The sequence below is a fragment of the Rhinolophus ferrumequinum genome, chromosome 28, assembly GCF_004115265.2.
Source record: "Rhinolophus ferrumequinum isolate MPI-CBG mRhiFer1 chromosome 28, mRhiFer1_v1.p, whole genome shotgun sequence".
Taxonomy (NCBI): Eukaryota; Metazoa; Chordata; class Mammalia; order Chiroptera; family Rhinolophidae; genus Rhinolophus; species Rhinolophus ferrumequinum.
The window spans coordinates 920,319-935,933 of record NC_046311.1 but is presented as its reverse complement, the minus strand read 5'-3'; the positions used below and the strand labels follow the sequence as shown (position 1 = coordinate 935,933).

Here is a 15,615-nt window from a genome sequence, read left to right as displayed (position 1 = left end):
CGACGGAGCCCCGCCCCTCGCCCAGGCCCTGCCCCCGCGCTCCGCCCCGCCCCACGCTCCGGCCACCACCCCCACCCCCCCGCACCCCGCTCAGAGCCCGGAGCCTCCGCCACCGCGATGTGGGCCGCGCTGCCGCTGCTCTGCGCTGGGGCCTGGCTGCTGGGATCCCCCGTCCGCGGCAGCGCTGCTGGCCTGTCCGTGAGCTACAAAGGTACGGGCTGGGGGGTGGGGGGTTCGGCAGGGGGGGGGGGACAGGGGGCACGGCGTGGGGCACGGGGGCGGGGGGGACAGCGTCGAGGTCCAAGATCCAGACTCAGAGGACCTGACCGGGTCAGGAGGTACATGGACCGGCCGGCCCAGGGCTGTGTATCGGGACCCGGAGGGTTGCGCCGGGTTGCGCCGCGTTAGGGGAGGAGGCCGAGAGGAGGGGGTCTTGCACCACCAGAGGGACGGGCCGTTGTCCAGGGCCCCCTATCCAGGCGGCTGCACAGGCTAGCGCACCGAAGAAGCCCACGGTCCCTTGTACCCTCCACCCTCACCTGGGGACACGGAGGGCCTTTCCAGCCTCTCCTGGCAGCTTCCCCAGGGCCTGGCACACAGGGGATCCCCAACCCTGCCCTCAGAGTCGTGTAGAACGGGCCCTACGGCTGTTTGGAGGAGTGACTCTTCTGCTTAGAGGAACGGCAGTTCAGCCCTGAAAACTGAGGGTGTTTGTTCCAAGGGCTCATGATCAATCTCCAGGACCCCCGTTTTGGCCCCTCTCCCCTGTGGCCTCCCTCCTTCCACCCTCGGTTCAGCCTCTGCCCACCCTCAGTTCAGAGCTTGCCCACAAGCTCTGAGCTCCCCAGACCAGCTGTCCCGACCCCAGGAAAGGGCCACGATCGCTGAGGCTGGATCTTGTCTGCTCAGAGTCTTGCCTTATTCCAGCCCCCATTCACATAAGAAAACCCCCTAGTCTTGCAAACCAGGAGGGCGCTCAGCTCCCTGTCAGTCCAACCTGAGGACAACCCAGCTGCTGCCTCACTCCTCACTCGGCTGCGGCTGGGTGGCTGGCGGCTGGCGGAGGAAACCGTCTCAACTACAGGGCAGGCTCCGCACACCTTTTCTGTAAGAAGCCAGAGAGTAAATATCTGGGGTTTTGTGGACTAAACATCAGCCATTGTAATGGGAGAGCAGCCAGGGCAGTCTGTACACAAGCGAGCCTGGTTGTGTTCCTGCAAACCACGATTTATGGGCACTGAAATTTGAACTCAGATGATTTTCAGGTACTACAAAATGTAACTTTTTTCCAACTGTTCAAAACTGTGAAAAGAATTCTCCGCTCCTGGACTTTACAAAAACAGGCAGCAGGCCAGTTTGGGGACCCGTTCTGGACACTCCCCACGTAGCCAGGCAGACACAGAGCATGCGTGACCACACTTCTTCCCAAAGTTACCGGGGTTGAAATGGATCTAGCTGAGGTTGGGGTGCAGGGTTCACCAGCAGGTTGTTCTGGCCCCGCCCGGAGATCTTCTCTGGCTTTTTCTTCCACTGAGCCATAGTCCAGGGTTTTCTCACCTGTGTTCCTTTTGAAACCTCCTGGAGGCAAACGCTAGTCTGTTGTCCCAGACTCCATCTGCCGCAAACCCTCGTCCTGAGCTGGGGTCTGTCTTCCTCTGAACCCCTCCACGGGCAGGTATTGGGGGAATGTGCATTTTTTCTCCCAGGGAAATGGCTATGGCTTGGTTTCAGGAACTGGTCTGTGACCCATAAAGAGAGATCTAAATTCCGTGTAGCAGAGATCTTCAGTCTGGGGGGGAACACAAAGAAATTCCAAGTGATCCCGGCACAGGCACAGATTAGGAATCAACTTCCAGACCCTTTACTTCCAAATGTCCTGTGGGAGAAAGTGCCTGAAGGCAGGGGAAACTTTCCTTTCATTTGTCCTGACTCTGAACCTGTTGAAGGCAGCAAACAAAGGCTCAGGGTGACAAACGCTTCAAGGCTACTGTCAGTTCTTCAAGGAAGCTGAAATTGAAGGAGGCAGGCCCTCATGGGGTATCAGCTGATGGGGTCTTAGAAGCAGTGGCCTGGCAGAGCACCATGTGATTCGGGGCGCGGGAAGAAGTACAAGGAATTGAGTGGCACTGCCCTAAAAACGGCCTTCCCACTGCCAGAAGCAAGAAGCAATATTTGTATTGTTTACTATTATTAAAAAGCAATGGGCTCATTTGAGCAGAATTTCTCAGCCCTTTGACCTTTGTAAAAAAAAACAAAGACCAGAATTCATGCTGAGCCATTGAAAAACACAGTTACTATTCATCCATGAGTATATAAATCCATGCGGGAGGGGAGAGTTAGTAAAGCCAATTTATCTCATTAAGAGATGCATTTCCAATACAAGTTTACTTTCTCTGTTTAATAATTACTTTTTCTAATGTATATTTAAAATGTTTTAGTTAGCCAGGTGTTAATGACGATCACTCCAGAATAAATCCAGAATCAATTTTTATAATATTCAGAGACGTGGGTCAGACAGGAAGTAAAAATAATTTAAATTCATACTTTTGGTTCTTGTACAAAAGGAAGTTAGGGCAATCAAGTATAAACACATGTTCCCTTGGGGTAAAATTTTGTGAGGTGTGGGTGGAGACGGGGGTCCAAGGGAGAAAAGAAACGATGTAAAACGTCCGACTCTTCTAGAGGTGCCTGTTCAGGTGACTGATGGTGAGTATTAAATCATGGTTCAAACAGTCCATCGACTAACTTTAAAGGATGACGAAACAGTCTTGTTTTAAAATGTGCATCCGTACAATGAGCTGGAATAGATCCTTTGCTGCTAGTTCAATTTAAAATGAATTTTCAGATAACTTAAAATGTACAAGGGGGGCTATCGCCGGGGTCCACAAACAACGGGGCAGCCTGGTTTTGTGAATAAAGTTTTTTTATTGTAACACAGTCACACCCATTTGCTTTCCTAGCACAAGGGCAGAGTTGAGTAGTTGTGACAGAGGCGGCAGAGTTTACAAGGTCTAAAATAATTTACTCTCTGTCCTTTTAAGGAAAAAATCTGTCAATTTTTGAGGCATATAGGTTTTTAAATTAACGTCTTATTGATATAAAAGATCATCCAGAAAAGTGCACAGATCATTAAACGTGCATTTTGGTGAATTTCCACAACTTACACACAGTAAGCAGCACTCCAGACACCCTTCTGTGCACCACTAACTTTTAATACCAGAGGTTAAGGGTGTAGAGCTTTTCGACATTGATTTGGGGACCAGAGCAGTAAGCGTTTGTTCTTTCTGCATTCTACCTTAGATGACACCATTCTTGGCGCTTTCTGTTAAACCTAGTTTCCTAAAATGCAAATCAGTTCTAAAGGGCCTCCTTAGCTGTAGATTCAACGTTACTGCGAGGCGCCCAGGCCTAATTTATGTTTTCTTTTTCCAGAGAACTTTCGCTTTAAGTCATGGATGGTGCAGGTCAGTGCCCAACTTCTTCTTTCTGAAGTTATTCATTGTTCTGCTTCCTGTTCTCCAGCCAAGCTGGACCAGATCTCCGACAGTGAAGGGGGTTTTCCAACCCCACCCTCCTGGGTCTTTCCGGCCACGGAAATGGCCAAACACGGCGAAGGTTCAGTTGAATAATCGCCTTCCAGAGGTTCCCAGTGGTGCAGTGCGCAGGCAGCCTTTCAAGCCTTGCGGCTCATGTCCATACTGTGTATTCAAAGCACATGGCGTGCCGGCCGCAAAGTCAATTAGAGAACGCCAGTGCATGTGGTTCTGAAACATGGTGATTTTTTCCGTAAACGTGACCCAGCATCGCCTGTCGTGCCCAGGAGTGACCTGTACTTACTTGGCAGGCGTATTCGCCGAGGCCTCTTGGACTGTTGTAGACTTTCAGGCAGCTGCATGGACTCCATTCTGGCCACAGGTCCCTGAAGGCAGGGGGTTTGGTTGACTTTGAAAAATTTCCCGACGTTCACAGCCAAGACCCAGGACAGGGTCGTACCCACTCACACAGATTTGGGCAGGAAGAAAAGCTCCACCTGTCCTCTTAGAAAGAAAAGTGTCTACCTCTGGCAGCAGCACTCCAGGCCGTGACTCCCTGCCGGTGTGTTTTCTTCCAGCACCAAAGGAAGTACAGCACGGAGGAGTACCACCACAGGCTGCACACCTTTCTCAGCAACAGCAGGAAGATCAAGGCCCACAATGCTCGCAACAGCACATTTCAGAGTACCGTGCGGACGGGAGGAGGGAAAGAAATCAACTAGCAACGCGGCCGCGAGGGGCGAGGGGCGAGGGGCGACGGGCGGAGGGGATTCTGGCTCTGCTGTCACTCTCCATGAGATTCAGGGGGACGCTGGCATCCCTCTGGGGGGCTGTGAAGTTTGCAGGAGACTGTAGAGGAGTCCCCGCCCCACGGCTGCCATCTGAGGGTCCAGCCCTGAGGCTGAGCCCTGGCAGTGCTGTGGGCGTGGCCTCTTCAGAGCACGCTCTGGGGACACCCGCAGTCCCTTCAGGTTGATGTTCCTGGAAACACAGGCACACACAGCGCAGACAGCAAGGGCTCCAAACGATGGCAGTGTCAGCTCAGGTAGTGATACGGGCAGCAGGCAAGGGCCGGACGGAAGCCCGACTCTGCATCCCATTTCTGCCCAGGACTAGCGCTGGGACCTTGGGGGTTAAGGTCTCTGAAATGGAACTCGGCTATCCAGGGGAAGTGATGACGCGGCCCTCACAGGCCGGCGGGGTGGGGAGCCGGGTGTCGCGGGTCTGTACCTGGGGTCCATCAGACAGACTCACCAGAGGGGCATCTCCACCGGGGAGGGGGGTGCCCAGGCCCCACGCAGACCCACTGCAGCTGCATCTCTGGGCTGTGCTGTCACAAAGCTCCCGGGAATTGGGAACTCGGAAGCGCAGTGAGGGTGTGTTGATTATACAGCGTGTGAAAATGCAAAGCAGCCAAGTGGCGGTGGCTGTAAAGAGGACATCAGTGAACATGGATTCATTCTTTTTTCTATTTCTTTATTAGTGATTCACTGAGCTCCTGTTTTGGCTTGTTTTTCTCATTTTGGTTTTTGTTTTTCCTTCTCTTTTTCAGTGGGAATCAACCAGTTTTCAGACATGACGTTTGAGGAAATTAAACGCAAGTACCTTTGGTCAGAGCCTCAGGTAGGTGTCAATCATCGTGACCAAACCTGAGCCTTGGCACTCAGACACCTGGAACACGCTCATGGCTCCCTGTGCTGCCAGCCCGATGCAGCCCCAGCCCCAGCCGCAGCTGGAGAGCCCCAGGTTCTTGGGGTTCCCAGCAGTTCCTCAGCCTTGGCCTCAGCAATGCAGACGCCGAACTGAGCGTTCCAGATAATATAGATGCCCAGTTAAATCAAATTTCAGATAAACAACAAATAATATTTTCGCACCAGTATATCCTAAACCGTGCATGGGACATACGTACGCTACAAAGCTATTCGTCATTCACCCGAAACTTGAATGTCACCGGGTGAGCTGTATTTTATGTACTAACTCCGGCCAAGCCTGGGCTCCCAGACGGCCATCATTTAGCCTCTGGAATCTGGACAGTTTTGACAACTACAATCTTTCTCGTTCTCTCTTGGTGATTCCGTTTTAATTACACACATTTCTGTCAAGAAGGTTTCTTCTCCCCCTGAGAAAACTGTATTTCTTGTTGCAGAATTGCTCAGCCACCAAAAGTAACTACCTTCGGGGCAGAGGTCCCTACCCATCCTCTGTGGACTGGCGGAAAAAGGGACATTTTGTCTCCGCTGTGAAAAATCAGGTACGCGTGACAGTCCCCACCCATCCTTTCCTCCAAAACAGCCACATTCTCAGGCAACATAACCAGGAAGAAAAACTCAGCAGAAGCCCAAAGCACGCCAGGTACACCCCCAACTCTAGTCTTCCTCACCATCTCTCCAGCTGCCTTCCTGGCAAGGCCAGCGGTCTTATTCCCATGGGCTGCTCCGGAGTATGAAAAAGTGCTTCCTCATTGGGCCAAAGTTACCCCTTCAGCCCACCACCGAGTCCCCCTGGTCCCAGGTCTCTCCTACAGAGTCCCCCAAAACATCACATTCTCTGGGCCCTGCAGATTGGACACCAGGACCCCTTGCCTCCCGCCTAGGCATCTCCACCCACCCTGCAGGGCACCAGGGTCCAGCCCCTGCTCACTGCGTCCCCCAGGGAATTGCCTGTGGCCAGGGAACAGTGACGCCCAGTGTCTCAGCCTGGCTCCGGCCCCAGCGGGATGCCGGCCTCTCAGTGGGGAAGGGTGCCCCCTGCAGGGAACCAAGCCTTCGTGCACTCTGCACTTGGAGCTGAGGACCCGGATCCCAGCACAGGCTGTCCTGGAGAGTCAGACCCTACCCCCTACTGTCCACTTTGCCTACTGTGGTCCCTCCCCTGGAAGTGACAGTGCAGTGACCTCTCAACCCCAGGAAGTACAGAGTGAAGGCTTCCCTCCAGGAAATACTTGGCTTTCCAGGAGAAACAGTCTCTGCTTTTCCTGAAAGCCCTGTGGCACCGCTTCAAATCCACCCAGGCCTGTGGGGTCCTGGTGCCTGCCTAGTGACCTGGACATATGAACAGTCCCCAGGAGCCAAAACGAGCCCCCGTCCAGCAGTCAATGGTGTGGAACGAAGCCAGCCTCCCACCATGACCCAAAAGCAGTATTTAGGCCGTCGGAGAATCCACAACAGTTCAAAGCACCTAATGTTAAGTGGGGGAGCCTGAACGTGCCCACCATTCGGGCAGGTGAAGAGGGGAGTCAGCCCAGAATGTTCCAGGTCCTCATGTTAACTGCTCCCAGCCATCAGGCAGGACTGAGTCACCTGGGGTGGTCCCTCTCAGGGTGACAGAGAGCCACGGGATCTGACAGCAGCTCAGCAGCCCCTAGAGGGTTTCTCACGCTACGGAGGGCACTGAGGAAAGGTGGCTTGCTCAAGGTCTAGTGCACGGTGACAGAGGGCACGCCACACCAGGTCTCTGCTCCAAGTCCAGTGCTCAGGCAGCGGCCCTGCTCTGCCGCCTGCAGCAGGGGCCGAGCCACCTCCTGGACCATGGAGACCCCCCGATAGGGCCCCTCCCTGCTGGGGAAGGACTGGGAGGCCAGGGTGCAGAGAAGCGAGAGGACTCAACTGGGGCGTGGACAGGAGGAAGGAGTCTGAGGAGGGCACATGGGAACTGAACCAGCGAGGGCAGCAAGCGCCCACAGCACGAACACTGCGGGGCCCGCGGCCAGCAGCCAGCCAGGCGTGATCTTATCGCCCGTGTGGGGCAAGCACTGTCCTTCCCGCCCTACAAATGACGAAACCGAGGGTTAGAGGAGCCGTTACTGCCCAGGCCACACGGCGGAGAGTGGCAGAGCTGCCGGAACCGACCCGACCCTCGCAAGGCTGTGGCAATGGCGGCAGCAGAAGCTGGAGGGCTGGACGGGGGGGCAGGACAGAGGGACTGGCCAACGGGAGGCCAGCGAGGGCATGCGCAGGTGCCCGTCGAGCCTCCGTGGCCTTATCTGTAGTGTGGGGAGAAGGATGCCAGCCTTGCAGGGCTTGTGAGGGTCAGACTGGACACAGGGGGGTCAGGGAGCCCGGGGTTCTCAGGGGCTGTCGCCAAGCCCAGTTACTGACCTCCAGCCCCCTCTAGGGCGGCTGTGGCAGTTGCTGGACCTTCTCCACCACGGGTGCCCTGGAGTCTGCGATCGCCATCAAAACGGGGAAGATGCTGTCTTTGGTAAACAGCTGGGCACGGTGGAGGGGGAGGGGGGTCGCCTTCTGCAGGTCACGGCTTCTCCCCGAGGCCTGACAGGGAGGCCGGGCCTGGGCCTTCAGGCTCCTTCAGGGCTTTAGCTAATGATGCCCAGGTCATTCACGGAGGGAAGACCAGCGTGAGGGTGATGGCCTCGGAAGGAAGTGCCCGGGGTGGGCCGGCGCCGAGGACGGGGAGCAGGGTCTCTGGCAAGGCCTGTCCCCTCCCCGTGCCATGTGCCGCCAGGACACCTGACCACACGCATGTGCACACCTACAGCACGGCCCCCTCACCATTACCTCCCTGGCTGCCCTTCAGACACACAGAGATGGTCCCTGCCCTGGGGAAGCTTATATGTTACCAGGACCCAGAGCTGATCAGGCCGCAGTGTGGCTCAGCGCCTGGTGCCAGCTCGCAGCTCACAGCTCTGTGCTCCCTCCGGCAGGCAGAACAGCAGCTGGTGGACTGCGCCCAGAACTTCAACAACCACGGCTGCCAAGGGTACGTCCCCTCTTGTTTCCCGTCAACCATTCCCATAGTGCTGCCAGACAATCCCATCCGCGGCCCTGGGCCCCGGGGCCATCCCAGACGCCTGTGCCTGGGACACGGCCAGCCAGGGCCCGCCCGAGGCCAGCCAGTGTGGGGCGGCGCAGGCAGCCAGCTGTGTGTGCTTCTGCAGGGGCCTCCCCAGCCAGGCCTTCGAGTATATCCGCTACAACAAGGGCATCATGGCTGAGGACGCCTACCCCTACAAGGCCAAGGTAATTCTGGGCAGACGGGCCCTCTGCCCCCAGCCCAGCTCCCAGCATGTCGAGGGCCCCGTGCGCCTTCTGTGCCAGCTGTCACTCCCACGTGCTGGTGGCGGCTCCTTCCTCCTCCTGCCACCCTCCATCATCCATCGGCAGAGTCCAGGCCCCTGTCTCATGCCCACGATGCTGTGCTGGGCCCACACACTTTGCCCCAGGTCACCTGCCATCCCCCCGGCAGCCTGTCCACAGCCAGCACCCTGGCACCTTGCAAGCGCGGGAATGGCTCCTGCCACGACTGCGCTCCCTGACATGAGGAGCCTCTCGTGCAGCGACCCCGTCACCAGCCCTGGCACATGGGTCTGCTGCTCCGTCCGTGTTCTCCGCCTACGTGGGGGAGGCGATGCCTCAGCCTGGAGCTGAGCCCCCTCAGCCCTGCTCTGCCTTTTGCCGCCCTGAACAGGACGGCACCTGCAAGTTCCAGCCCAAGCAGGCCGTGGCTTTTGTCAAGGACGTGGCCAACATCACCATCGTGAGTACCGGTCAGATGAGGGTCCGTGTGCACCTGTCAGGTGGCCAGTGGGCACGGCAGGGCAGCCTGTCCGGGCAGCACACCACTTGGGTTAGGGTGACTGTCGCCATGAGGGCTGCGTGGCGGAAGGTGGGCGAGGAGGAGCCAGGACTGGCAGCGGGATGCTCTGGTTCTGACCTGGGTGTGCACAGGGCTTTGCTGTCGTGTCTCCCCTTTCTTGTCCATCAACTATCAGCAGTAACCCCGTCCTGCCGGTGTGAGCGTGTGTGAGCAAGTGTGACTTCACTGAGTGTGAATGTGCGTCCGTCAGGATAAGCCAGGTCACGCTGCAGACAGACAACTCCAAACCCGAACGGCTCCAAGTCTCACTCGTGGGCCACGTCCTCGGCTTCGGCAGGGCTGTGCCGTGTGGCTGGATTCCCTCTAGGACCGGCAGAGGGACAGGGGTAAAGCGTGACTCCCCATCAGCCAACAGTCAGTCACAGCGAATGCCAAGTGGGTGAGGAAGGGCAGGTGCCCCATGTCTCTCAGAGCTGGACTGTGAAGAGCCTCCTGAATCGTGCGTGTGTGCGTGTGTGTATGTGTGCGTGAGAGCGAGGCTGAGCGTGAGAGCACACATAAGCAGACATCCCCAACAGTAGCTGCCATGTGACTGGAGCAATGACAGGCGGACTTGACCACACTCTCTCTCAAATGAGACAACCCCAGCAGATAAGTGCCATTATCACCTTTGCGTGCAGAGGAGGAAACGGTTCCAAGTGGTTATATCACTTGCCCGAGGCCACAGAACTAGCAAACAGCAGCTGGACTGGAGCCGAGAGACCAGGTCGGCCCACAGCCCACACCCAGTACCGGGATGCTGTGACCGCCGTGCGTTTACTGTCAGAGAACAGCCAGTGCTCCTCAGACACAGCAGCCAAGGGCTGGCCAGCTCTGGGCCATTTACAGGCCACGCAGAGGCGAATCCCTTTGGGCTGGTCCCAGGAGAGCTTGTGGGGGACCTGCAGGGCCCTGGGGACGCAGGCGGGACTGCGGGCTCAGGCCCGCTGGGCAGGCCTCCGTGCCTTCCCTCCGCCCTCTGCTCTGACCTGTGAGGGCTCACAGGCCTCGGCTGAGCTCGGGGAAGGAAGCTGCTTGCTGACCAGGTGGCAGTTGGCTTTTTACGGCTGGGTGTCCGCCGACTCCAGCAGAGCCCGGGCCTCGGCTCCCCTACCCTCCACCCTCTTCCCACTCCCGAAGGCCCCCAGCCAGGGAGTTGCCTCATTAGCTCACCGAACCCCGGGGTTCCCAGCTGGGATGCTTTCCAAACTCCTGATGCCTGGGACCCACCGCGGACGGATGTCACTGTGTGGGCTGCAGCCTGGGCATCCGGATGTTTTAAAGCTCCTCAGGTGGTGCCGACTGCTGCTCTCGCCTGGTCCACAGCCCCGCTCCAAAGCCTGACTTCCGCCGGCCCGCCTGCCCCGGCTAAAGGGGACAAGTCCTCCTGGAGCACACAGCCCTCTGCTGGGTCCCTCGTTTCCACCCCCGTCTGGGACTATGTGCTCGTAGTCTCCTGTCCCTGGGTTCTACCAAGAAAGGTCCTTAGCCTGGCCTTGTGGGCGCAGGGGTCAGGGGCGGGTATGGGGGACTCACCCACCCATGCACCCTCGGAGCCCCCAGCTCAGGGGAGGGCCCAGTGAATGCTTGTCAGTGACTGAGTGGGCCTCTGTCCCAAAGGGTGTGGGGTTCCCAAGAAACAGAGCAGGGAGGGGAAGAGACGACTGGACAGACCAGCCCAGGAAGGGAGGTGGGTCACAGGTGGGGACAAAGACAGGGTTTGGAAGAAGGACCTGTAAGCCTCAACAGAAACCCAGAGGGTAGGGAGCCCACCCCACCCCGCCTCATCAGAAACCCAGAGGGTAGGGAGCCCACCCCACCCCACCCCACCCCACTGCACACCACCCGTGTCTCCTGTGAGGACGGCAGCTGCCCCTGGGTGGCTGCTGGCTCTGGAAGCCTTCTCCTCCGTCCCGGACACCTACATTGCTCTGGGCCTCTCCCCCACCTGGGGGCGAAGGGCCCCATTTTGGCGGTGGGGTGGGGACAGAGATCATGTGTGTCCCCAGAACGACGAGGAGGCGATGGTGGAGGCGGTCGCCCTGTACAACCCCGTGAGCTTCGCCTTCGAGGTGACGGAGGACTTCATGCTGTACCGCAAGGGCGTTTATTCCAGGTGGGACGCCGCGCACAGCTGCGGTCACACCCAGGCCCTAGGCTGGCCGAGGCCAGGCCGGGATTGGCGCCCATAGCTGCCTCCTCAGAGCGGCCCCCGGTTACGGAAACCCAGGCTGGACAGTGTGAAGCTGTGAGGCAGGGAAGGGAAGGCGGCTGCTCCCCCAGTCCGTGCTGCAGGCCCCGAGCACATGCGACACGGCTGCTTCCTGTGGCCGCCCCTAACGTGGTGTCCCCTGGAGCTCACTGCTCAGCCCTCTCCCCTCCGCCCTCAACCCCATGGCCAGCTCTTGGCTGAGAACGTCCCTGGCAGACCAGGCAGAGCCGTACCCCCAGATCCCAGGGCCTCCACGCCCCCTCCAGCTGGATGGCCTGTGGAAGCTCAGCTCCTACGTGCTTCATCCGGAGTTAGAAACGTGCTCTCCGCTCTCTCCCCGAGTCCCCACCCCGGCCCACCACTGCCCGTCCTCCAGTGCCTAGCTTGGCCGCAGGGACCTTCATGGTCTGGTCCTTTCTTCTCCAAGCCCACCTTCCATCAAAACCGCCCCGTCCTCCCTGGTCCCCCGGGCCCAGCCCAGCCGCACTGAGCTGTTCGTGGTTTCATGTGTGACCCCGGCCTTCTCGGGAAGCCTTCCCGTTCCCACCGTGTCAGATCCCCTCCTCGGGTCCCATCGGCCTCCCACAGTCACAACCCTCAGTTCCGTGTTCACGCAGCCAAACAAAGGTTCCCAAGGGCAGGAGCAGCGTTTGCACGTGCTCATGTCCCGCCTTGCCCCAGGCCTGGCACCTACTGGGAACGCGGTCACACACTGAGTTAACACACAGCCCTGCAGACTGTCCCTACACTTCTTGCAATTTCTTCATGGAAACTAGTTCACTACCGTCCGTGGAAAACCTGTGCATGTGTCCTAAACACAGGTAATCTTAAATGTAAATACAATGGCAACAAAGCAAGGCCACGCAACCCTCTCTGGGCACGGCCACTGCACAGGGCTCAGGGCACAGGGCTCATCTTGCCAGCAGGTACAGGGAGTGTCAGGTTAGCACTGGGCCCGCAGCGCGCCCACCTGTCCGTGAGCACCACCCCCAGGCCCACCTGGGTGAGCACCGCCGAGCTGCTCTTGCACGGTGCCTGGCGCTCTTCCCCACCCTAAATGCCTCCCTGGGGAAGCTGCTCTGGAGGAAACTGGAGGCAGTGTCCGAAGAGCAGGCTGTGCAGTGACAGGACAGGGCCGAGGACAAAGCCCTCGGAGATGCCGGATGTGGCAGCGGCGTCACTTTTCGCCCTCCAGTATTTCCAAATCTTTTTTATTTTTGTTTGGCAGTACTTCCTGTCATAAAACTCCAGATAAAGTAAACCACGCAGTACTGGCTGTTGGGTATGGCGAAGAAAATGGGACACCCTACTGGATCGTGAAAAACTCTTGGGGCCCCCAGTGGGGAATGAACGGGTAAGCGGCTCCCAGGGCCCTACACTGGGAGGGGTGGGATTGCTCAGCTGGGGGCCCTGGATGGGGTCTCCTCCAGCTCAAGCGTTTAGCTTCCAAGGAGCCTGTCAGCCAGGCCCAGCCCAGGCCTGGGGAGAGGAGCAAGCTGGGACCTCCAGCCCCCCGGAGACCCCTCTTGCAGCCCCCCTCCTGTCCTGGGCCTCCGATCTTAAGGATCAGTCAGGACAGGAGTCCCTTAGGAAAGAAGAGTTCACGGCACAGCCATGCTGGGACTAAGCCAGTGTCTGGGAGGGTGCATTTGTGGAAATCAAAGCAGCAAGCTTGTCCCTGATGGCTGACAGCGCCTCCTTGGAGGAGAACGGGGCTGGAATCGGTGGCCTGGACACGTATCCTGAGGGACTGTCCTCTCAGAGTGCACGTCCTCATCCAAAGAGGAGCGTTTTAATTGGTAGCTCGGGGTCCCAGTGATGATTAAATAAACACGAGGGGCCAGCAAGGGCTCACGCGGGCCCTCAGGAAATTCGGGGGAGAAGTGAGAAATGGCTAGACGAGCTCCTGGGGCAGCCAAGGATGGGGAAGGAGAAAGTAGTCCCCAAGTCAGGGCAGTGACTTCCTGGCTTGATGAAGACACTGGGCCTCATGCCTAGTGGGCTCTCCGGGAGCAGCCACCCACCCCAGAAAGGTCTCCGGGAAGGAGGCCACGCCTGCTCAGCCCGCCCTCTCTGTGCAGGTACTTCCTCATAGAGCGCGGCAAGAACATGTGCGGGCTGGCCGCCTGCGCCTCCTACCCCATCCCGCTGGTCTGAGGCGGGCGCAGCTGTGACGGCCGCGGGCAGCGGGGCCGGGCGGCCGGGCCGGGCCCCCTGGTGCACACCCCGCTCTGGAGCAGTGGTGGGGCAGCCCCCAGCGGCCCGGCTTTGCGCCCTCACCCGGTGCGTGCGGAGGAGGAAGACCCAGCAGGCAACCAGTCCAGCGCGTCTCCTGACCAAAGGGCATCACCAGCCACGTGCCTTAGGCCTCGTTTTTAACTGACTCATCCCCAGGTGTACGGAGAATGTCCTCTCCACTGGGCTGCTTTGCAGCTTTAGAAAGCACTCCGGTGACTGTCTTTTCTGTGGTCTATTCAATAAACATTCAGTGAGCACCTCCAGGGCCTGCCCTCCGGCCTCAGGTCTCCCGAGGGGGAGGCATCAAGCGGTTAGTTGCCCGGGTCTCTCAGGCAGGGAGGACAGCGTGGGTGCTGGTGTCCCGTCCGCCAGGCGGGGGACCCAGGAGGAAGCACGATTTTCCGCCAGGTCGGGAGCAAGCCTGTGCTGGGGACTGGGGGCCTCGGCTCACAAGTAGTGCCACCTCCCACCACCTCCCCGCCTCTCCTGGCAGGGACCTGGCATAGACACTGCTTCCCAATGCAGTGACAGCAGGATAAAAGCCCCGCCACCAGCAGGGCTAGGGCACCCAGGAGAAGCAGACCTCCACGGGAAAACCCTTGATCCCCGTTAGTTACTTCCACAAAACGGCCAGGCCACAGGCTTTTTTCTCTACTGATGGTAAGGGACCAAGCGCAGGCGCACTGCGTCCCATCACCGCAAACCCCAGCGTTCTCCCACCGGTGAGAAATGCCAAGCTGGTACTAAGAGCTGAGTGGAATGGAAGGTTTACCGGATCCCACCAGCAGTCACTGAATTCAGTGACGATTTCTCAACTCCGAATGCAGTTTAAACTTTTAGTAATTGTTTTCAGCATCCAAACTGTTTGGAAAGGCGAGTGCCAGCCGAAGGCTGTCACAGGGCCTGGCCCGGAAGGACCCGGGGAGACTGCTCTCGCTGGGTAACGAGCCACGGCTGCATGCCAGTCCCTGGTGGGGACGCTTTGAGGGTGCCACCAGCCTGCCAAGGCCACGGTGGCTATCCCTGCAGGAGGGAGAGGTGGTAAGACACACAATTCTTTCCCTGCAGCCCCTGCAGGGCCGAGCCCAGGGCCGTGCGGGACTGTGAGCCTGCGACCAAGGGCAGGGCAGAGGCTGCCTTCCGTGGAGCCGACAGGCCCACCAGCTCCTTCTCACTGACGTTTTCTCGCTGGTTTTATGTGGCACCAATTGCCAGGCACCACCCAGTCACGCACAACAGACCCACTCCTCCCAGCACCCCCGTGAAGTAGATGCCGTGTGACTGCCACTTTCAGATGAGGAAACTGAGGCAGCGTGCTTAAGCAACACTGCAAACCACAGAATCAGCAAGTGAGTCAGGACTCGCTCAACTCTGCTCTCGGCCCCTCCCTCTGCTGCCTCCGAAGAGCTAAGGTTCAGGGTCCTCAGGCCTGTGAAACCCTTTGCAAGTAATTCCAATGTGCTCTTAGGAGCCCCCAGGCCCAGGGCAGGCAGCAGGCGCCAGCCATCCTGGGGTGTCCCTCCTGTCAAGGGGAAGATGATCTGTTGTCTTCGTCTAGTTCTGGGTATATTTTTTAGTATTTTAAAGCAAGTTCTAATGTATAGTGAGAATTGAAGTCTGGACTAGAGACAGAAGGGATGTTCACTATTAGGGGGAAAGCGTTTGACCAGCCTCCCACGGTTTCTTCTGGAAAGGGGATAAACGAGTCTGGTTGGCTGGGGTGTCCAGCCACGACCGCCTCTCCCCGAGTCCAGGGTATGGGGTGGACTGACTGCACAATACCCCGGAGGATGAAGTCAGAGACACCAGCAGGGAAGCAGGCTCGTGGCCAGAGAGGCCCTAAAGGGGACTCCCTAGAGGGAAGGGACGAGACCCAGGAGGCGGACCCAAGTCCAGAATCTAAAGGTTCATGGGAACAGGGCCCCATGGCGTATGGCGGAGTGAAGCCCAAGGACTCAGGAACCCTGGCGGCTGTGCTGCTCAGGAATGAAGGCTGAACACGTGACGCCAAGAGCTGTTGCAGAGCAGCAGTCGGGTCAG

The 15,615-nt window shown here is 58.3% G+C and overlaps 2 protein-coding genes across 3 annotated transcripts in view; one reads left to right on the top strand and one right to left on the bottom strand.

The window, feature by feature from the left end:
• The window catches only part of MORF4L1 (mortality factor 4 like 1), a 152,717-nt gene that overhangs the window by 106,839 nt on the left and 30,263 nt on the right, over positions 1-15,615 (bottom strand). The window contains exon 15 of one of the 2 annotated variants that reach the window (XM_033099979.1): positions 1,700-1,789. The exons of the other annotated variant lie outside the window; for it this stretch is intronic. Coding sequence (XP_032955870.1) covers positions 1,715-1,789 — 75 coding nt within the window. The 3' untranslated portion in view covers positions 1,700-1,714. Of the gene's footprint in view, positions 1-1,699; positions 1,790-15,615 lie in introns of those variants that run through there. 2 annotated transcript variants of the gene reach the window in all.
• CTSH (cathepsin H) lies at positions 70-13,838 on the top strand. Its single transcript, XM_033099983.1, has 12 exons — positions 70-211; positions 3,433-3,464; positions 4,112-4,217; positions 5,086-5,156; positions 5,680-5,784; positions 7,647-7,733; positions 8,194-8,249; positions 8,428-8,509; positions 8,958-9,026; positions 11,135-11,241; positions 12,566-12,691; positions 13,419-13,838. The coding sequence occupies exons 1-12, from the start codon at positions 118-120 to the stop codon at positions 13,492-13,494; spliced, it is 1,011 nt and encodes a 336-aa protein (XP_032955874.1). The 5' UTR covers positions 70-117; the 3' UTR covers positions 13,495-13,838.